Source organism: Convolutriloba macropyga, chromosome 6 (genome assembly GCF_964194025.1).
Source record: "Convolutriloba macropyga chromosome 6, txConMacr16.3, whole genome shotgun sequence".
Taxonomy (NCBI): domain Eukaryota; kingdom Metazoa; phylum Xenacoelomorpha; order Acoela; family Convolutidae; genus Convolutriloba; species Convolutriloba macropyga.
The window spans coordinates 7,628,008-7,651,731 of NC_134473.1; the positions used below are offsets into that span (position 1 = coordinate 7,628,008).

Genomic DNA, 23,724 nt, shown 5'->3' on the forward strand with positions numbered 1-23,724 from the left:
CGGAAAAGATCCGGTATGTGTTATATGACCTCTAAGCTAGAGGGGGAGATACCAAATAAGCATGTATTGTGGCATAATAGCTTGTTTAGTTGGCACCCTCTAAAGCACGTGCAATATTTTAACGTAATGATATAATAGGTAACGGCACGTGCTTTACATCGGGTGGAGGGTTCTATAACGCACTGGGGGGGGGGCAAACGGAAAAAAATCCCTTGTCAATAACGCCGCAGATTGATTGCTAACAACAGGGTTGCCTGTATTCTGAAGGTGTTTTGTTAACGTTGGTTTTGTCCCTATTACAGATAGTTTTGAAGCCTGCACTATTACCAAGTGAATGAAGTTCAATTCAACGAATGCGAGTAGCGGCAATAATCATTGTTCCGATGTGTCAATAGCCATTGGTGCGTCGAACAAGAAAGATGATTATTTCCCAACATGTTCCAACTGCAATCTTGAAATAAAAGACAAGTACTACACGAAGCTGCTCGATCGAAGCTGGCATAATTCTTGCTTTGTATGCTGTGCATGCAAAACAAAATTGGGGTCCAAATGCTTTAGTAGAGACGGCTTCATTTTTTGCCAGATGGATTTCCAAACGTAAGTTCAGTCTGTAACTCTCATTATAGTCACCATCCCCATTCTTGCAGGTTTACGGTTTTGGAAGCTAGCCTCTAATAGAGAAATTTCTGGACTCTACTGGGAAATAGTTGTGTGCAGTTAAACCATCGATTTTCTTAGGGGTAAATTTGAAGGAAGTTTTTTTTTAATAGGGGATCTGTAATATACAAACCTGTGCTCGTCGATTGCATGGTACTGTAAGAGCGTGCGACGGGTTGCAAATAGTACAATACTTCAACCTGGGACAGGCATAGATCAAGTCAAGCTAAATTATTGCATCAAGAGGCCTCTTATATCTGTGTTTTTTCTATGAATTTAAAAATAGCGAAAAACTTCTAGTTCCGTGCGTTGATACTCAGCAAATTATTTTCCAAACGCGCCTGTACATTTTTAATCAGTAACAGCACGGACTGTGTGATACTGTGCCGAACACAGCATGTTCCAACATACGTCTCAAGTTTGTCAAAAACTTTGTTCTGAGAAGAGGAAAAGCTCCTTTGGCTATCGGTTTTGTGAAGCTCAAATTAATGTAATTTTTTCGAAGCAACCTTGAGTACGACTTTCTTTGAAAAATGAGAATTTCAGAACGTCCATTTTTATATAATTTAGAAAGTTTTTCTTTACTAAAGAAATTTTTTTATTTGAGGTCAAAACATTAAGAATTCCTATAGAATAGCCATTAAATCGGACTGCTGATCAACATGAGGCTAACTTTCCAAAATTGTCTTAACATTGATAATCCTTGATAAAACGGACGTGTGATACTGTATGGAGCACAGAATGTTCCAATATTTCAAAGTTCACCTTTCTTTGAAATATTAGAATTTCCAAATCCATTTTGATTTATTTTTACTAGATGCAAAATCACATTCTTCGTCAATTATTTTTCAAAGAACCGTAAAATTTGACAACTGCAATCAGTCGCATAAAAAATTCAGCTTAAAAGAACGCCGGTAGTTATTTGGAAGGCCTGTGAAGCCCAGTTTTAGATGCCATGTAATTAAACGTTGTTCTTATAGGTCTGAGTTTCATGTTATTGATAATAGAGCCGGTATCCTCTCATTAAGTAGCAGGACTATGTCTAAATACGTCATGACGTCAAAATGGCTAGCACTTTTAAAATATATTTTTTACGAAAATCAGTTTAATTTTCCAGTTCTCTCAACCCCAGTCGGGGTATCGATGGTGGCTGTTTTCAGGTAATTTGCTGGGCATAGTTTTACATCTCCAACTGAAAGGGTTACATTTTTTGTAAATCAGTTAACTCACTCTGGAAAAATCTGTATACGAATGATTCAGTCTGTTCGGGATCAATCTCGGAAAGTACGTTACAAAAATAAACACCAGATCAGAAGAACTGAGCAGTTTTGAAGATCATATTGTTTTTTCGCAAATGACTCATCTGGTCACAAATTTTGCATACATGATCAATTCAGCTGATGTTAGTTTAATGGAACCCTCAATTAACCGTAGGATATTGTTTTGACTAGTTTTGTGGTAATTTAGAAAAAGAAGTTTTTCTTCCTCACTGGAGACAACTTTTAATTGGCTTTCTCTAGTTTTTTGCAGTTTGTTTTTGAATGTTCTATAGAGATAGAGAAACAGATTTGAAATTTTAATGTCAAGTTGAATACTTAAAACAGTGTGGCATGCTTACAAAGTGTAGGATAAATTTGCATAGAAATTTTCAAAGTTTCTGCGTTTTTCCAAAAGTTTTTGTTTTAATTTTTCTTAAGCAAAGATATACTGACTAATTCTTTACGTTTTCCGTCAACTGACTTTGGTTTTTAAACGGAGGACTCTGGACTCAGGAACAATCAACAACATATATAATTGACAAAACAAAACAAAGTTTCCTTTTCGGAAATTAAGATTTGATTTTTGCTCGACGATCGCAAATTCGGTGAATTCTGTGAATTGGCAATCAAATCAATATATTTACTAATAGATGTGGGCTTTAAGATTGATGTAAATGCGACCAGAAATATACCAAGTTGAGTTTAAGAAAACTCTATTCAAAAACGTTTTGATATTTCGTTTATATAGTAGTTCAGGAAACATTTCAAATTCATTTTGGGTTTTCGTTGTTTTCTAAAAACAATCCAGTTGTTTTTGCAATTCGAGATATCACAGTAACATGGATGCAGTTCTGACAAATAAACATAGAAAAACTAATTGCAGACTACTATATAGTTTTTAAAGTTAATTCGAGGCTTCAAAAAAAAGAAAGAAAAGTTAAATATTCTTTTTCTCATTTGGCGTCTGTTTTTTTATTCGCTTTCATACAGAAGTTTTCTATTTGAGTGGAATCTGAAAACTATTGAACTGCAATAAAAGGATAAAATATGTGCCAAGACGAAACAGTGTAAACCGGGAAAGAAACTGTGTAAAATTTTTATAGATAAACTGTTTAATTTTGTCTTGTATATTTTTTTAGTTGTGAAATTTTTACCTTGTTTAGTTTTTAAATAGAATTTTATAATCCAATGTACCTTTTATTAACTTAATTTAATGACAGTTTTCTAACAATTATAATTTTCATATGATACCCTCACAACTCCCATTGCTTTTTACCTTCTTTTGTTTTCCCAATTTTCAAGACGCAGCAATAAATATTCTAGGCTTTTTATTAAAATCAAAAAGGGCTACGAAATGTTTCTTTTTTAAATCTTTTCGCTTTAATTTTTTTAGCCAGATCGGTTTTGAGTTTATTGTCAATGTACTTATTCATGTTTCGGTTCTACAGAATTCGTTTTGCAATGTAACTACTCTGCGAAACAATTTTACAGATGCAGTAACTTGTGAATTATACTCACATGTTTTGTATGTAATTTGTTACTGCGCGGTGTGAAATGCTGTTGACTAAGTATTTTTAAATGAGTTACAAGAAATTCATGATCAGTTGTGATAAATTGGCATTAAGATCCACTGGTTCCGAATTGTGACGCTCTCAAGTACCATAATTACGTTTGAACAATAAAATGCATAGTTAGGAGCGATTTGGAACGATTAATGTAGAAGTATTATCATCACTGTGGCATAAAATCGATGTATAATGTCCGTTTAGACAAGCTTGGACTTTATGCAGTGGGTGTAACAGATCAATTACACCTGATGAGTTGGTCCAGAGAATACATGACTACATTTTCCACGTCTCGTGTCTCACCTGTTCCATTTGCAAAGCCCACCTCCAGACTGGAGACAAAATATTCATAGTGCATGGCTACCCGTGCAAAGTGTATTGTCACAATGACTACAAACAGTATGTCATTGGGCGCAATTCGAGTGAGAGTGCCAAAGTGATGCCAGCGGGGGGCCAGTGGACTAGTCCTGCCGTGCACCAAGCCTATAATCAACAGTTTCCTCACAGACAGAGTTTGCCCCCCATGGCTGCAGACTATGGCTACCCTCAACCGCCGAGCCTTGATAACAGCAGGGGTCAATTCCTTTATCTATCTCTCATATCTAACTCACCCACCCCCCCCCCCCCCCCCCCCACGTGCACACTCACTCGCTGAACAAACTACAAATCTTTTGATATCATGATCATGTGTGAACAAGCAAGAACTAGAGTTTTTGCGCTGAGCGCTGATAGTGGGTTTTCATTGTCGCATAACTGGTTCTCTTGGTTTTCTTAAAAAGAGAAAAATAAAAATTAGAAACGTCTGAAATTTGTTAGATGCTGAATTTTGACTTTTGTGGTTACAACTTTGACTTGCTTTTTTCAAGTATTACTCCTTCCTACTAGTGGTCTAGGTAACGGTATGCTCTGTTTTTAAGTCACGATAGCCTTACCGCTGAAATCCTTTTTCATATGAAGTGTAGTCGAATTAGTAGTTTTCTCGGTCACATTTAAAGATCTGGATGGATTATATAGCTTTCGTTTAAGGTGTGTTCCGGCCTACGCCTTTACCAGCTACTTCCAGAAATCATCCTCAGATCTCGAACGTCCATCCTCAATCTCAGCCTCTCCAACCACAGCAACAACAACAACCACCACCTCCTCAGGCTCCTGTTACAGGAATGTCAGTTGCGTCTCCAGGAAGTAACAGCTTCCCTTGTCAGCCCATTGCCCAGCACCCTCCCAATTACAAGCAACAGCCAGAGCAACCCCTGAAGCAGCAGCCCCCGCTACAACATGCCCAACCACCTCAAATTAACACCCAATCTGGCCATCCTCAATTCCACAATGGCCATGTTATGCAACCAAGGTACAAAGAGGAACATGCAATGAGTCCCTCCGCACCCCACAGTGCCAGATCGCCAAATTTAGCAGGTGGATTTGAGGGCATCCAACCCCCGTTTATGCCGCAAGGTCATCACATGCCGGTTGCGGGCAATTTAACGAATGGTGTGACACATCATGGATATTTGCAGGGTCAAACAATGCAACAGAGTCCGGCTCAGAGCTCAGACAGTAACAGGTTTGTGTCTTTGAGATAAAAGTTACTCATCGCGACTACCATGATTAATTCTCATGGATGAAATGCGGGATTGCGAAAATATCGTCCTTGCAAAGGAAATGGTCTGCAAATGACAATTAGATTAAAAGAACGGAATGGTGGCTCACACCCACGCCGTCACTTTTGAAATTTTCTCGTCTTCATAAGGTGAACAAAGTAATGCGTTTTTTTGCTCTCAGAATGATTTGTGTAGACTGTTAAGATGAGATAAATCAATACAATGAACATATAACATTAGAAGGTTGGAAAGTATCAATCATGTGTGCTCATATTCCGGGGAGTAAGGTCAATGGGCCTTGACTGATTGGCTGTCTATTTTGTAGCGTGGACATGATAGAGTACAGACAGTCCAGTCAGCAACCATTGCCAGCAAACCGGGCATTACAGGGATCATCAGGGGTTCCAGCTGCGAGTATGGGCAGTGGCGGTGGAAATGGAGTTCTGACCAACAATTCGAGTGCTTTCAGTCCCTGTCCTGGAAACAACGCTTCGAACGTCAATCAGCAGCAAGCACAGCCTGCGAGAGGCTTCGCTCCGCCAGGGACACAGCAGCAACCGCACCAGAGTCATTTGTATGCTAATGGAGGTGTACCACCGGGAGTTGTCGCACACCCAAAAATGCTGCCACCACACATTGTGTGTGATGACGAGAAGTCGAGTGACAACGTGTCAGTGTCTAGCGAGGTAAAAAAATAAACGTTTTGACCCTCAACCAAGTAGAACATTTTTCTGATTGAGCTTGAGTTAACAAACTTTTAATGTGTTCTTATAATATGAGGTTTTTTGAAGTAACCTTGACAACTATAGCGAGCAGTATGCAGGAAAATAGTAGGGTCTGGTGGCGTAGACATAGCAAAAGGTGAGGATATTTTAAATGAAGTTGAACCTAAGAAGTGGTGACAATTTGTGTTGCTGCGAAAACAATTTGTTCTAATCAGTCGTCTATAGCGTACTATTTTAGCAGTTTTGTCGCTGTTGGTTGCTATTTCTTTTTAAAAAGTTTAGTTTTGCGAGGATGAACTTTTTTTCATATTCTTTTATGTAATTCAGACGCTTTTTCTTTGGTTTTGATCAAAAGGAATCATTGGACGGTCACATATTAGTCAAACCAAATTGATTATTATTTGAGAAGGCTATTATTTATGAGCTCTCTTTTTTACAGTTTAGAGAATTTGAATTGTATTGGTGCAATGTCTTTGGATCTGTTAGCACTTTTCTACTATTTTTTTGTTGTCAATGAGAATTCAAATTAGAAAAGTGATTTTAGTCAGGCTGGAGTAGTAAACGGAGCGAAAAGCGAGTACTTTAAGGCGTGAATCTTTTTAATTGTTCTCAAACGACGTTTGTAGCAATTTTATTAGTCCTGTCGGTCTTTTTTTATGCGATTTTTCGCTTGACCGATTTTTCGTCCTCAAAAACGGGATAAATAGGTATCACCCAGCGGGCATTAAGTTCTCTTAGAGCCTTTCAGCTCTGTTTTCGGCTCAAACTGTTTTGGATACTTAGGGTGTGAAGGGCGGTTCTTAGAGGTTGAAGAGAAGACACCCCCAATGTTGACCCCCCAACTATTGCCCCCCCACCGCGCTGTTGCCCCCGTCCCACTGTTGCCCCCTCCCCATCAGCCCCCGTGGCTACTGACGAACAACCGATCGCTAAAAAACACGCAATTTTATACTAATTTTTACAATTTTCATGCTTGAAAATTTTTATTTTTTGAGTTCCTTCAGCCCTAGGTGTCAAGGAACCTCCTCTAGAGTTTTATTAATTGCTCTCAAACGAAGTTTGTAGCAATTATATTAGTCCTGTCGGTCTTTTTTTTTATGCGATTTTTCGCTTGACCAATTTTTCGTCTGACGCTTTTGACTTTTCGTCCTCAAAAACGGGATAAACAGGTAGCGCCCAGCGGGCATTATGTGCTCTTAGAGCCTTTCAGGTCTGTTTCAGCTCAAACTGTCTTGGAGACTTATACTTATACTTATGGTGTGAGGGGCGGTTCTTAGAGGTTGACACCCCCCCCCCCCCCTTTGTTGACCCCCCACCCCCACTATTGGCTCCACCCACCCCCCCCCCCCCCCCCCACCGCGCTTTTGCCCCCCCCCCCACCCAGTGCTGCCCCCATCAGCCCCCGGTGCATCCCCCCCCCGTGGCTAGCTACTGACCAAGCCAACCGCTCGCCGGTCGTTTGAGAGCAATTCGCCCGACGTTAGTCGGTTATGTTAATAGATTTCTGCATAATTTCTAGTGGTACTAGAATGGTTTCAACATTTTAACATCACGATTTTTTGCATTTTTTTTGAAAAACGTAAATTTTTTCAATTTTTTTGACATTTATTTTTCATTATTCACGTCCTGCCAGACGCAGGGGCCAGAAAACGTCCTTACGGGTTTGATAACAAGTTACTGAAAAGTTTTTTTGCCATAGAGTATCTTTCATTTTCTTACTATGACAAATTTTAGCAATTTTTCTGATAAAACTTGCTTTTTAAGTTTTGAAAGTTTTTTTTCGGTTTTCAGGTTTCTCCACCTTCAAGAGCAGAGGAAACTTTTATAGAGTTTGACAATAGGTTATTGTTTAGTTTCTAAATGTAATTGAATGTTTTTCAAGATTTCAACACCAAGAATTCTGTTTTTTTTTGCAAAACTTTCATTTTTTTGGCATTTGTTGTCATTTTTCAGAGTTTTCAGCCTAACAGAATATCTCATTGGTGTTTGATAAGTTACTGGAAATTGTCCTTTTGCCATTGATTAGTTTTCAACTTTTATGATCACAAATTTTAGCAGTTTTTTATGCAACTTGCAATTTTTCAAGTTTTTTGATAGCCGCCCTCATCTTCTCCAGCCGGCTATTATAGCGCTCCTATTTTTTTTTACTTCGTCGAACTTTTTTTCGCTTTACCCATTTTGCCGCTTTTTCGACATTTTGCGTGAAATCTTGTTTACTTCTCTAGGCTAGTTTCGCTCTTCTGTCATTCTGCTCAAAGTCCTTTTAAACAGCAGCTGCTCAGCAAAGCAATTCAAAATGAAGGGAGTCAGTATAAAAAAGTCAGTCAGAAATAGGGAACTAGGGACCTCCTCGAAGGTTTGATAATAAGCTGTCGCCTGGTTTCTAGAGTTATTGGAATGTTTACCATTTTTTAATGACTCCAGCTTCAGCAATTTTTTTGATAAAGTTTAATTTTTCAAATTTTCGGAAAATTATTATGTTCCAAGGTTATACTGGATATTCTATTGAGACAATAAAATGTCTTTGAAGATTTGAACAGCTTGAATTTTAGCAAGGTTTTGTTAGATTTTGCGATTATCAAAATATTGATTATTTTTGTTCATTTCTGAGTTTAACAATCATTACTGGCCAACGAAGCTTTTCAAGTCTTGCAGATGGGTAACTTGACTTTACTCAGAGACAAAAAATAGTTTTGAACATTTTCATTGCAAAATCTAGAAGCTTTTCTTTTAATTTTTGCAATATTTTGCAAATTTTTAAAATATCAGTTATTTGATTTATTTACTAACAAGGCCAGAAAACTAAAAGTTGCAGAATCGAATCAAGCTAAAGCTAGCCTCACTAAACCGTGGTAGCTATTGTCGAAGCCACCTGCTCGCCGGTCGTTTGACGTTCGCCCGACGTTAGTCGGTTATGTCCTCCTTTCATGATGACTTAGTGTTGATAATGAAAGGTCTGTTGGCCTCTCCAGTGGGGAATAGATAATTCTAACCACTTTTTATTTTCTTATGTAACAATTTTGCTGACTTTTGACACAATTTTTTGATTTGGTTCAGGTTTGCATGCTAGTTAGTTTTGTTATTTCGCTACTTAGTCTCAGTATGTTCAGGTGACGTAGACTTGCTTCGTGAATATTGCAAAACAAATCATCAAACTAATGGCTAATGCCAATAGATATTAGTTATTAATAGCCGCCCTCTTCTTCTCAGCCGGCTATTATAGCGCTCCTATTTTTTTTACAATCCAAGAATTGGATTGTAGTGGTGCTCTGTCTTTTTACAATTCAAAGAATTTGAATTGGTGCGCTGTGTTTTTTTAAGATGTCTTCAGACATTTTTCAATGACTTTGATCTTTTAAAACGGGATAAACAGGTAAAGCCCAGCGGGCATTAAGTTCCTTTAGAGGCCCAAAGTGGGCTTTAGTAGTCCTTTAAGTGCTTATAGTGCAACTGCTGGGATGGCCTTAATTTAAGGGTAAAAGGTCATTTTTAGGAGTTTTTGGACTCAAAATGGTGCAATTTTTCATTTTTATAGCTGCGAAGCTGTAAGCTGAGCGTAGCTATATTGCGGTGCTCTTGGTTTTTTTTGTTTCGTCGTCTGACGCTTCAGTTTCGTTTTACATTTGTTCTAGAACATTCTGTCTCGTCACTGCTTAAATGGCTTTTTCGCGCTTGATTTCACGCTTTCTGCGTGACCTAAATTGCGGTTATTCAGAAACAGAATCTGTTCCTAAAACAAAGTTGATTGTAGGAAAACAGATTGTATGGTCCGACAGCCGAGTGGTTAAGGCGACTGGCTGTTAATCCGGAGATCGCCGGTTCGAGACGCGACATGGAAAATTTTTTTGCACCCAAAAACAACCTCCTTTGAAATAAACTTGTAAGTTTTATAGGCGGCGGCGATAACTATTATCAACTCACTTCTGTATCTTTTTCCATCTGTATTTTACGGCACGCAAGTCTATTTCGCAGCTATTCCGGCAATCTGCCGGCTATGTTTTTGAGTTTTTTGTTTGATTAGTCTTAGGTTGAAGTTTTTAAAACTGATGAAGGCCTTCTGTGAAATTAAATTGCTTGTTATGACCATTTTTTGAGCTATATGTTTTTGTACTACAAACACAAACACACAAAATGATAATAATTTTTGCAATTTTTTTTCAGGTTTTTTGAAAATTTTTGTCGTTTTTCCAGTTTTTTAGCCCTAGGTGTCAAGAAACCTCCTCCAGGGTTTGATAAATGTTTTGATAATAGATTACTGTTTAGTTTCTAGTGATAATGGAATGGTTTTCAACTTTCCGCCATCATATTAGCATTTTTTGACAAAACTTGCTATTTCTTTCATTTTTCATGACATTCATTGTCATTTTTCAAGTTGTTTGAGTCCCAGGGGCCAGAAAACCTCATTAGAGGTTAGATAATAAGTTACTGAAAAATTTTTAGTTGCCATTGAAAAGGTTTCAACTTTTGAATATCACAAATTTTAGCAATTTTTTTGACAAAATTCGAATTTTTTCGTTTTTCCAGCTTCAGGGACCAGGTAATCTCCTTCAAGGTTTGTTAATAGGACACTGCATAGTTTCTAGTAACAATGGAATGGTTTTTAACATTTTATTGTCTCGAATTTTAGCATTTTTTGCATAAAATCTGGAATTTTTCAGGTCTTCCTAAAGTTTTTGTCAGTTTTTGATATTCGTCCATTATCAAGTGCAAGAAAACCTATTCCACGTTCTGATAAAAGGTTACTGCCTGGTTTTTAGTTTCAATGGATTTGTTTTCAACAATTTAAGCTTTCGACTCTTAGAACTTTTTGATTGAATTTGCAATTTTTTTCATGTTTTTTCTTAAAATATTTATTTTGTTTATTTTTTCTTGCCTCAGTAGCTGGGTAACCTCATCCAGGGTTTGATAGTATGTTATTAAATAGTTTTTAGGGGGCTAACGAATGGACTTCAACATTTTAATGGATCCACTTTCTATTTTTTGATGGTTGAATTTTTTTCTAAAAATTATTGCCTATCGATCTATGAGCCAATGAGTTTTTAAAGCATGGAGTTGGGTTACTGGATAGCTTCTAGAGACACAGAAATTATTCTGAAGATATTTATATCACAATTTTCAGCAACATTTCCTTATAATTTGCGATTGATTTCTTTTTTTTTTTCATTTTTTTTGGTCAATTTCGAGTTAATCGATCTTCAAGGGCCAATGAATATTTTTGAGGTCTTGCAGATACAATACTGGACCAATTTCAGAAACAAAATTTGATTCTGAACATATTTTTGAAATAGGTATTTTTAAAGGTAGAAAATTTTGCCTTATGTTTAAAAGCTTCAATAAGTAGTGTTTTAGCAATAAGTATGTTTTTGTTTAGCTTTGATTCTTTTAGTTTCTCAATTTTTTGAGATGATTTTTGTGTTCTGGCTGGCATTATTCAATTAATCGGCTGGTCAGGTAGAGTACGTCTGAGTTTTCCATTCAATTCTTTGAATTATATTTCAGGACGTGTCATGCTATGTTTTTTTATTTTTAAGATGTTTTCACACCTTTTTTCATGATTTTGAGCTTTCAAAACGGGATAAACAGGTAAAGCTCAGCGGACATCAAGTTTCATTACAGGCCCTTAGCCGCGTTTAGTAGTTCTTCAAGTACTTAGATTGGTGAAGCTACTGGGAAGGCCGTAATTCAAGGTTAACAGGTCATTTTCAGAAGTTTTTGAGCCCAAAATGTTACTTTTTTTCGGATTTTTTGTTGGACCAGTCTGAAATTGAGGTTTGTAAAAGTTGGTAAAGGTCTTTTGCAAGACGTAATTACTTTTTATGGCCATCTTAAGAGCTATATGTATTGCTACACCAAACATAAACACGGTAATTTATTCTAATTTTAAAAGTTTTCCATTTGCGCCATTTTTCGATTTTTTATAGGACCAGTCTAAAATTGAGGTTTGTAAACGTTGATAAAGTTCTTCTCCAAGGAATAATTATTTTCTATGACCGTTTTAAGAGCTATGTGTATTGCTCATTAATAGGTTATTTTGTAGTTTCTAGTGGTAATGGAATGGCTCAACTTCACGAATTTTACCAATTTTTTTTATTAAACTTGCAGTTTTTTCCAATTTTCTGACATTAATTGTCATTTTTCAAGTTTTTCAGCTCCAGGGAGCAAGAAATCTCGTCGAGGATTTGCTAATAGTTTACTGCAAAATAAAATTTTTATTGGCCATGGCATAAGCCAATTTTTTCAAATTTTTGAAAATTGTCAATTTTTAGGTTTCTCTAACCTGAACAGCCAAAACATTTCCTTTAGGGGTTTGCTGCTATTGAGTTTGCTAGTTTGTTATTGCAGTTTCTAGTGGCAACAAAATAGTTTTCTGTTTTTTTAGATTGCTAATATAAGTAATTTTTTAAATAAAGCTTGCAATTTAAGTTTTTTTGATTGTTTTCAAATTTTTTGAATTTTTTTTGTCATTTTCTGAGTTTAACTATCTTTATTCGCCAACGAAACTTTTTAAATGTTGCAGATGAGTTACAAGACAGAACTCCGCAGAGAAAAAAATGAATTTGAACATTTTCAGACACATTTTCGAAAAATATCTTTAAATTTCTCCTTTTCATTTGAAGCCTTTTTCACATTTCTTTTTGAAGCGTTTTTCATTTTTTCTCGAGATTATCTACCTTTTGTGTCAAATTAATGTCTTTGAAGTCTTTTGCGTGAGTCAATGACTATATTGCATTGTGTCATAAATGGCCTTCAGGTTAAAAGCTTCGAGAGTTTTAAGAATAATTGTTCTTTTTGTTTAGTTTGATTCTTTTAGTTTCGCAACTTTCGAGATTTTGTCTTTTTGGCTGGGATTGTTCAATTGATCTGCTGGTCAGATACATTAGGCCTGTTTTTCATTCAATTCCTTGGATTGTATTTCAGGACTTGTCGGGCTATGTTTTTTTTTCGTAGAACAAAAAAATGTTTCGCTTTACCTCATTTTGCCGCTTTTTCAACATTTTGCGTGAAATCTTTTTGACTTCTCTAGGCTAGTTTCTCTCTTCTCTCATTCTGCTAAAAGTGATTTTGAACATCAGTTGCTCAGCAAAGCAATTCAAAATGAGTCAGTATAAAAATTGAAGTAAGAAATAGAAACTGGATAAACCCATAAAGCCCAATTTTAGATGCCCGCTATTTGAGCGTCGTTCCTATAAGTATTAGTTACCTCTCTCTAATGCTTATTGGTATTGATAGTAGCCACTGTAGCCTCCCTATAAGAAACAGAAGTATGTTCAACTACGAAATGCCATTAAAATAAATCGGACTTAAAAAATGTTTTTGTACAAAAATCTTTTCACTATCTATTTCAATCCCAATCATGCTTATTGGAATTAACGGCGGCTATTTTCCGGCAATCTGCCGGGTATGTTATATCCATAGAAACCATTTGAACGTACCATGTAACCATAGAATGTATTTTTTTGCTCCAGTTTGTAGTTATTGTTCTGACTTAAAACAATTAAACTTGAAAAAAGTCTGATTTTAGGTTTTTGTTGCCTGCGTTTATTGTTTTGATGTTGTATCCCATGAGCTGTTTGATGAACTTGTTTGATGTGATTTATTTAAATGACTCTAGCACTAGCACTTTTTTGATAAAATTTAAAATTTTTCAAATTTTGAAAACTATTATGTTCCAAGTTTATGGATCTTTATGAGCCAGTGAAACTATTTAAAGCTTGAAATATTGATATTCGATAGTCTCTTGAGACAATGAAATGGTTTTGAAGATTTTAATATCTTGAAGTTTTGCAAGATTTTGTTAAAATTTGCTATTGTTTTTAAAATTTTTGAGTGTTTTTGTCCTTTTCTGAGTTTAACGATCATTACTGCCCAAAGAAGTTTTTCAATTCTGCAGATGGGTTACGTGACATAACTCCGGAGAGAAAAATAGTTTTGAATTTTTTCACTGCGAAATTTGGAAGCTTTTCTTTAAAATTTTGCAAATTTTTAAAATATCAATTTTTTATTTGATTTGTTTACTAACAAAGCTAGAAAACTAAAAGTAGCAGAGTATAATGAAGCTAACGCTAGCCTCACTAAACCGTGGTTAGCTACTGACAAAGCCAACCGCTTGCCGGTCGTTAGAGAGCAGTTCGCCCGATGTTAGTCGGTTTTGTTATACGATTTCAGTGAACTTTGTTCTGGTTTGAGAATTGTGTTGTCGAAAGAACTTTTTACCGAGAATAATTTTTTGATACCGTAAAAATTTTTTTTGAGACAGAGATGATTTATCGAAGATGTTTTTTCGAAACGCATTGCTAAAAAGATTTACGAAAGTTAATGCCATATAACTTACTTCATCTGACGCTGCTTTACTGTAAAATTGCATAGATTTTTAATAGCCGCCGTCGGCCTCTCAACGGCTTTTTTTGGCGCTCAACTTTTTTTAATTAGCTTTACCTTTTTTCGGTTTACATTAAGTCACTCATTGTTTCAACTGAATGGATTTTAAATTCTTTCACGCATTGAATTACGCAATCTGGTGACTACTGACAAAAGACCAAAATCAAAAGAATAGAGAAAAATTTTCGGTAAATTTGTCTATTCTTTTTTCTCTTTAACTCCCGATGAGCATCAAGCGCGTCAACGGCGGCTAGTTTCCAGCAATCTGGTGCTATGTTCAAATTTTGCATATACCAGCGAATGTTGCATTTTTAAAACAATTATTGTGGGTCCTAATAGCTGCGATCCCATAGCGAGGCTATTGTTGATACAAAAACTGCTTCTTTTTGACAGCTTTTAACACTGCGTTTTTATGGTCGTCTGTGTCTGTGTGTGTGTGTGAGAGAGAGAGAGAGAGTGAGTGAGTGAGTGAGAGAGAGAGGGAGAGAGAGAGAGAGAGAGAGAGAGAAGAGAGAACGAGATTGAGATAGAAAGATGGAGAGAGAGAGAGAGGCGCGAGAGAGAGAGAGAGAGAGAGAGAGAGAGAGAGAGGGGGGGGGGGGGGGGCGTGTGTCTGTGTTTGTATTTTGTATGTGTGTGCGTATGTCGTTACTGCTTTCTGTATAGGTTTTAGGGTCAATCTTGTGTGAGATGTTCAATGATACTTCACGGAATTTTGAAACCAAAAAATTTAGGCAGAAAATAATCCAGTTTTAGGCTTGCTCTCAGACATAGAGCATATCAATTAGCTGGGTCATATTTAATAGCCTTTAAGCGATAGCAAGGCTATTATTGGTCTATCGTGGTTTTTAATTGATTGATCGTCTTTGTGATTTTCGCAACAACCATTTGAGCACGCGCCAAAAACTCAAATAGGCGACTTTTTGGGTGTGACGTCATTTTAAAATTTTTTTAAACTATTTTTTTTATGTCAACAGTGTGATAACATTTTGAGGATAAACGACTTCCCTCACTAAATAAAATGGCTTCTGTACTCACTTATTAAATTTTGTTCTGGATCTACTTTGTCCTCACATATAAAAAAGGATTGTATTCTCCTAAGAACTGAATATGAGAAGAATTCTACCGGGGTGGATAATTATATATACTCGTTTTTTAAAACTCGGGGGTCTCAACAGTCTATTTCATGGCCTTTTTCCTGCAGCGTGCAGGCTTTTCTGCTGTTATTTTGCTTAATCTATTTTCATTTGGCTTTTCACCCCAAAAAAGGGGTAAAACTCCTGAGAGTATTGAGTCTCAGCTCAGTCCTTTCAGAGCTCTATTAGTCTCTAAGTATACATTTTACCGAAAATTTATCGATATCTATTTTGGTGGAAAGTTTGGTCTACCTGGGTGGATAATTATCTATACTCGTGTTTTTTAAAACTCGGGGGTCTCAACAGTCTATTTCGTGGCTTTTTTCCTGCAGCGTGCAGGCTTTTCTGCTGTTATTTTGCTTAATCTATTTTCATTTGGCTTTTCACCCCAAAAAAGGGGTAAAACTCCTGAGAGTATTGAGTCTCAGCTCAGTCCTTTCAGAGCTCTATTAGTCTCTAAGTATACATTTTACCGAAAATTTATCGATATCTATTTTGGTGGAAAGTTTGGTCCACCCTTCACTTTTTTGCCCCCCCCCCAACCATTCCGCCTCTTTTCTTTCTTGACTCCAAATGGAAACAATTTCGATGATTAAAAAAGCCATCACGTCGCCGATAAAGGTGTAACAGAACTTCGTTTCTGGGCCCTTATTTCAATTTTCACACTGATGAATTTAGCAACTGAACGAGACCGAAAAAGAATGCGAGACTGCCATGAGCGACTAAAATCTGTATTTGTGACATCATTTGAGTAGTTGGTTGGCATCAGATAGTCTATTAAAATTAAATCCTATTATACTTTTTCAAAAACTTTTTTCGACAAATTACTTCAAAGAGTTGGAATTTTAGTTCTCCATGGGTAACATCCGTTTCTTTTCTACCGAGGCTATTAATTCTTTACTCTTCGCTTTAGAATGATCTTCAATGTTCGCCTAAATCTGGGGCATCAATGGGATCCAGCAGTGGGGGCACCAACTCTAACCCAAACTCAGTCTCATCTGCAGCAAATACACCACCCGCCTCTACACAGTCCGGAGGAGGGGCGGCTACTCCCCCTACATCGGCCAAGAGGGGTCCGGGAAACCATCTCAAGGGTCCACAGGCAGAGTTCCTGAGGTCCTATTACCTCACAAACCAGAAACCCTCCAAAGAGGAAAGGGAAGCAATTGCAGCCGAGATCGGAGTTGAAGCTAAAACTATCGCCGTAAGACTATTCTTATTCTTTGTCATGGAATTTCAGTAGTGTGTTGGAGAAATTGATAACTATTAATTTTTATTCAATCATGGCTTAGCTACCGAATCAAATCATTGTTACTATCACGTGTGTTTATTTCCATTTTCATCATTGACAATTTTGCGAAAGTTTTCAAAGACACGATATTGTTGGTAACATTCTTTATACTCCAAATTTTTGTGGAGTAGCGGTAGATAGTGCATTTTCATACGTATGTTATTTCATGTGTAAAAACAGTGTAAAATTTATTGAGAAAATTGGAGGTAGGACTGGTCCAATAGGACGTTCATTAATAAAGGTTGATAATTTCAGACGTGGTTCCAAAATCGGCGCTCCAAAGAGAAAATAAAACGAGAGAAGGCGGCTGCGGCTGCGGCCAGTGCCGGATTGGATCAGAGTGCATCGGAAAACAGCCAGTCATCCTCATTAGCCCACAGTCCGTCAGCCAGCCTAGAGCCATCCTCGCATGCACCCCCTGCCCCTCTCCCCTCCTCTCAGCCAGGAACAACAGCCAATCAGACCTCCAATGCACCTGTGTTAACCCAGGAAGCCATTTCGCAATCAATGACCAACAATACTAACCATCAAGCAAACAACGCCACAACTTCACAAGAACACCAGCCAGCTTCGCCTGCCCCTGTAGCTCACCTGTCAGAAAGCAGTGGATACTCCAGTTACGTAATCAAAGACTCAAATCACCCAATCACAAACGACTTTAACATGAACGCTCAAAATCCTCAACCAAACGAAACGTTTCACCATTCCAACTTCGCATTTGCAAAAATCGAGAGCAACAACGAGCAATTTCAATTGAACCAACCAAATTTTGACCACAATGGCGCAACTGGAAACGATCAAAATATGGAATATTCCACTTCCGGACATTATTACGTAACAAATGACGTGCAACAGTACCCCACGCACACTGCCGTCCCACCTCAGAATAATGATGCAAGCGGCTCCAACGAGCCATACTCAGTCGTGCAATCCGCTTTCAAATCCTTCAACACAGCTCAACCCGCTTTCACCACCTCCAGTCCAGCACAGCCCCAGTTTGCATCTGTGGTCAGTCAAAACCAGAGCTCGGGTTCAACTACTTTTGTACCTGCGCAGTAGTTGTTCGCTATTAGCAACTAAAAAAAACAATGCTCATGTTCTGCCAGATTTTAGCGACGACAGTTTTGAAGAGTTTTAAGTTTGCATTAAACGAATTGCCTGCTCTTTTCTAAGTGCTTTAGTTCGACAATAGGTCATCGCACGCGTATAGTTTTTATCTCTTTTTCAAAAAGTGACGCAATCAATTGTGAGCACCTTTTTTTCCGGTAAACAACTTTTTTTCTAGTTTCCAAGAATTGTTTACTGACTGACTCAACTGAATTACGGATACTGGCTTATAGCTCTATTTCTATACATTAATTTCTTCTTTTAACTGTTCTTATTTTGAGTATTTCTTCTCTGTAAATTAACTGTGTACTGAGTTTGATTTGAATTGAACCGGGCTATTTGTATATCTGCAATGTTACTGAATTGATTACTGGTCCTTTATTTGTCGCGATCACTAACGAGCCCTATTTCCACTTTGAGGTGTCATATTAATCATAAGCTGCATGATGTAATGTTTAGCATTTCTTGTTTCTGCGAGTAAAGTAATGAAGTAGCTCTCTCTCAACGCGTGCATAGAGTTCATTTTTTCCCAATATTTTGTTTTGTACTATCTCACTGTGTATTAAAAATGCGTAAATAAAATAGATTATTTTCCATCTCTTTTTAGCCCTGAAGTCAGCAATCAGTTCTGAGCTTGATGCGTTAATCGATGAATTAGGGAATATTTAGCCTAATGGCAAAACGTATAGCCCCCCCTGCATACTATAAGGGGCGACATAATGGGGAAAGGCCCCGAGAAACATCAAAATAAATCGCTCGTAAAATATTAAATATCAAATTCGAAATAAGTTTCATCCGCAATGTTAAAAATTTTCATCTCGGGATCTCGAAAAGTTTGTAGTTTCATTACGAGCTAGCACCCCTCCACAAAAAGTATCTCAAAACATTTAAAGGCCTTATAGTGTATGGGCTATGGTGACAAAGGAACAATTACTTATTAGTAATTAATAGCCGCGTCTTCAATTCCAGGAGGCTATTATAGCGCTCCTAAATTTTTTTCTTTTACTTCGTCTATCAGATTTTTGTTTTGTCTTACCCTGACTTCTTGGGACTTTTTCAATGACTTACCACACTAAAAAAATGACTTCTGAACTCTATTATGGAACTTTAAATTTTATGAACATTTACTTGTTAAAGGTCATTAGTGTGCGTCTAAGTAGTGCCAAAAATATATGCCCTAATTCTTGATTATTAGAGTCCCGAGTTTTTGACTGCGAATGTTAATTTTGGGATCTTCTCCGTTTGTGCCCCAGTACGTTATGCGCCCCCAGTTACAGAGCACGTGCTCTTACATAGTAAGTCTATGTAAAAAATTTTGCATATGCATCTCAGGGGTGCGAATAATATGCGCCCACTAAGCTGAGGGAGCACAAAAGGAAAACATCCTAATTTTGAAAAGCCGTTTTAGGGCTTTCTCCTTATAGAGCTTATGTGTCTCATAAAAATGACAGTCCAAAGCTAACCCAAAAAGTCTAGTGATCTATTAAAGGACTGGTGGTCGATCCCTATCTAATCTATTTCTTTCAATTCATGGGAGGCCCCAAGTTTCTATCGCGGCTATTTTCCGGTAATCTGCCGGCTAGGTTTATAGCTGTAAGCTGAGCGGAGCTTTATTGCGGTGCTCTTGGTTTCTTTGAGTATGGGTTTTCAAGTTTTTCACCGGAAGCACTATAGTTCAGGCCGCGTTTTGACTAAAAGTGAAAGTAAAATTTCCATGTGAATTTTGATCATCCGCTGCGTTCAGTGAATGACTTGACTTTGAGAAGTGTTTTTGACGGAATGGTGCATATAGGTAACGGATTTTAGCCGTTTTTTGGCTTGTAATTTGTGGAAAGTGGAGGTTTTTTAGGGAAAGTTTTTTTTTCGACGTCATATTGAAGTGTAGCCCTCACAAATTGATACCGCAGTATTTTGCAGAGCCTAATAATGCGCAAAAATGAGCACATATTTATTGCTCTCCATTAACTTATCCCCAATAATTTCATTTTTGGATCTTTCAGCCGTCTTTTTTCGAAAATCAGTTCATATGGCAACTTCCCATTGATTATTCATATACAGAATGTGTCTTTCTACCGCGAGGTGGTTTTGTTTTTATAAAATTTTGCAAAAGCTAATCCGATTTTGCTAGTTTTTCAGTTTTTCTCAGTTTGTATTTTGGTTTAATATACTAGAAAGATTTCCGCAAAATCAGGGATTTCTTCTTTCCGTTCTATTAATAATTCAATTTTAAATTAAAGTGAAAAATTTTTTGGAAAAGCAGTTTTTTTGAGCTTTTGCATAATTTTTCAGCGTTTCCAATCTTTGAATTCTGTATCTACTTTTCTATATTTCGAATTTTGAAATGTATTTGTTTTTCTTTCTTTTAAATTTGAATTACAACTTTTAAAAATTATTCCTATTGTTTCTGTTCCTAAGTAGTCCCATTCTAGCATCTATCATTCTAGCATTCCCCTAGCACATATTTTTTATTCGTCTTTCTTTTTTCAGTTGTTGAAAAATTAAACGATTTTATCTTTTTTGATTTTTGTCATTTCTTTGGTTTGCAATGTATTTCATTTAACAGAATGCAGCACTAAGAATTTGCTGCAAATTCTTTTTGCAATTGTTGTCTGATTACTACTTTCTGTGATTCTTTGGGGAACCTGGTATAGTTTTTGGAAGATTTTTTGCCTTTGAATATTTTTCTTTCGCTTTTTTTCTATGATTAGTTTAGTTTTGAAATAGTTTTACTTCTATTTGTCTATCATATCTCCAACAAAGAAGAAGTGTATCTGCTTTGTCTCAATTGCAGTTATTTGAAAACTGAATGTAGTGGTTTTTTAAGTCTTTATTTTTAGTATTCTTTCAAAAATTTAGTTTGGTTTTTAAGATGTTTTTCTGCCTTATGCTTTCTCAATGTGTTTTTCGGTATTACTGTTCATTAAGGAGTTCACTTTTTTCAAGACCAGTTTCATGAGTTATTTCATGCCAATTTATATCATTGTCTGTTTTTTGAGCCTATCGGTATTTTGACCGACATAATATTGGATTTTTTTAACGTCACCAAATGTTTTAATATAATGAAATTTTGCTGTATTTGTCTCGTGGTGACTGCGGTAGAAGTTTCTGTATTTTTTTAAAAAAAATCCAACCAGGCGAGTAACTGAGTAAATCGTTGAATACAAAAGCTTATTGCATCAGCTGCAATTACGGCTTTTTTGTAAAGCTTTGAAATTTCGTGTCGCTTCCGGAATTCTTCCGGCTATGTGTTTTGTTTCGTCGTCTGACGCTCTTCTTCGTTTTAGATTTTTTCATACAGCAAAGCTGAAAAGGTCAAATTTCCTGAATGACTTCTTCCTCTCAATAACGGCATTTGCGCGCGTGACGTCATTTCTCACTCTTTAGCCGACGTTTTTAGCTCATTTGCGTGATTTGATTTTGATCATACGTGCGTGACTTACCTCACTCCTTTGCACTTTAAAATTTAAGTTTAATTTGAATTAGTTTAGGGTCAAAGGAACTCGTAAGTGTAATAAAGGTCCCTAATGAAAAGGCTTGTGTGCAATGAATTTATTAGTTTGTCGCTGAATGTTTTTTTACATAGCTTTTTGAGCGGCTTCGATAACATTTTTAACTTATATCTGTATCTGTTTCTATCTATTATACGGCACTGAAGTCTATTCTTTCGCAGCTATTTCGATAATCTGCTGGCTGTTTATGCAATTATATTTTTCTTTTGCGCGAAATTACGCTAATTAGCGTGAAATTGATGAATGGTAGGGGCACTGGCTCGTAATCAATTCTGAGATTGAGGAGTTATCGACAGGCACTGTATACGACAAGAGAAATCACTCAGGCTATTTTAGCTTTTTTTCAGCTTTCATCCGAAACTAGCTTTAATAGGACGATTTTGTCCAAAAGCTGCTGAGAACACCTTACTGTGAACAGCTGATCAATCTAAGCATTTGGCCGGTCGCAGATAAGTTTACAGCTTCTGGAAATTTTCAGTAGTTGTACCGCTCGTACAAAAGTGCTATCATTAAGGGACGCCAAATAAGTGAAGCCAAGCATTCATCACCCGTATGGTGTTTTTGGTCATAAAAATTTCTAATTTTGCTCATTTTTGATGAGCTGCTGATTTGAAATGGACATTTTCTGCCCAGCTATATAGTAGCAAAATAGAAAAATTGCCGCTGTGAAGTAGAACAATTTCCCGCCAATGACCGGCCAAATTGCATCAACTGAAAAAAGCGTTCTGAGGGCATTGTTTCAATCCTACCTGAGAAATTAAAAGGGGGCGACATGAGACTACGGGAGATTAAAAATTCCCAATTTTTAGATACTATTCCTCTTCAGTCACCCCGCATTTGTTTCAGAACGTATTGAATAAGTATGAATGCTTTGCTTGTCTTTCTGATTGTGTCGAACTATGAAATCTGGCTGTTTTTAAAAATTATTTTCACTATTCCCAAGAAACGGAAACTTTTTACACCTAAGCTCCATTAATTTCTGTGTTTGATTATGAATTCGGCAGGTTTTTATTTTGAAGAGACACTGACAACTTCTCAATAGGCATTGCTGTTTCTGACAGAAAACCACAATTTTGTTAGTTTTAATAAGTCTTAGTTTTGGATAACACGGATTCAATACTTCTAATTAGAACCGAAAATGTGATGCTAAGGCAATAATCACAACAAATCCGAAATTTTTTGTTTTGGCAAAATTTTTTTTGGCATTTTTTAGACCCAGAAATTAAACATAAATAATATCTAGCCATCAAAATTTGTTGGCCGAAAGTGAAACAACTGAGTTGAGTGAAAGAACAGAAGAGTGTTTTTGATTTTTGTATGACAGATTAGTAAAAATAGAACCCCTTATAACGTTTAGCCATTCCTCGTCTCATTGTTTGGACTATTCTTTTCTTTGATTTTAAGTTTGAGTAACTGCTCGACCCTACAAAATTTTCTGAATATTCGGTATTTCAAGATATGAAAATAAATTCAAGAAGCAACTTCCGTAAAAAGAGCGCTATTTATACTCCTATTGGCTGTATGAGTCTTCTGGATTTATAAATTTCCCAGTTTTTTTTGCAAATTTGGACTCGATAATTATACAAAAAGCAGTTCTTTGATATACCAAAAAATTTTGTTCAATTGATATAATTTGCAAACATTTGAACAATTAAGTGTTTTTATAGCCGTGTAGCAATGTCAGGGTTGATCTTGATCTTACCATAGATCGTTGTAGTAAAAAATTTTCAGATTTCTTTAATATTATTTCTGCACTTCGTTTTTTTTTCATATTACTGACACGAAATTCAAATGAAGGCCTAAATATTGACAAAATCATATTACGTGAAGTTTGGGCCTACAACCATATCTTAAAGTTTCAGAGTTAAGGTCATGGTTTTTAGGGCTCTGACCAATTGTTTTTGTAAAATTTTTTGGATTTTGTATGTTTTGCACTCATTTTTATACTTTTTGTAGCCCAATGACTTAGTCTCCGTAATTAAAAAAACGATTGGTTATTTAAGAGTTGTAAGTGAACCTAAGCGACGCTTTCAGTTGTTATCCAATGTCTCTGATGACTTTCAATTTATTTGTTTTAAGAGAACGTCGGTAAATTTTTGACATTTGTCGTTATTTTATCTTATTTATGATGACTTTCAATTTATTTGTTTTAAGAGAACGCCGGTAAATTTTTGAAATTTGCCATTATTTCATCTTATTTATCTCAGCTTCTGGCGTAGTCTCGGTAACATGCAGAAACTTGTTTCCTGTGATTCTCTAAGGAAGATCCGTTGATGTTCAGATGAGAAGTAATTGATGATTTACAGTTCCTGCTGATAACATCTTAACATTATAGTGCCTTTAACTGTTGTGCCATAAAACTGTTTGTGAAGCTTTGGTTTTCTGCCTGTATGTGTTATTTTGTAGTCTGGTGATTTAGTCCCAATTAAAAGGAGCTTGATTGGCTTCCTGAGGTGTTGCAACTTAATTCATCTCTTTCTAGTGAAATCGTATGTTTT

General features: G+C 36.5%; 1 protein-coding gene across 1 annotated transcript; it reads left to right on the forward strand.

Moving 5' to 3' along the window:
• The first annotated feature begins 306 nt into the window (after positions 1-306).
• On the forward strand, positions 307-18,317 carry LOC142341462 (uncharacterized). Its single transcript, XM_075392418.1, has 6 exons — positions 307-597; positions 3,686-4,056; positions 4,508-5,042; positions 5,405-5,765; positions 16,233-16,523; positions 16,866-18,317. The coding sequence occupies exons 1-6, from the start codon at positions 335-337 to the stop codon at positions 17,667-17,669; spliced, it is 2,625 nt and encodes an 874-aa protein (XP_075248533.1). The 5' UTR covers positions 307-334; the 3' UTR covers positions 17,670-18,317.
• Positions 18,318-23,724: the final 5,407 nt, after the last annotated feature.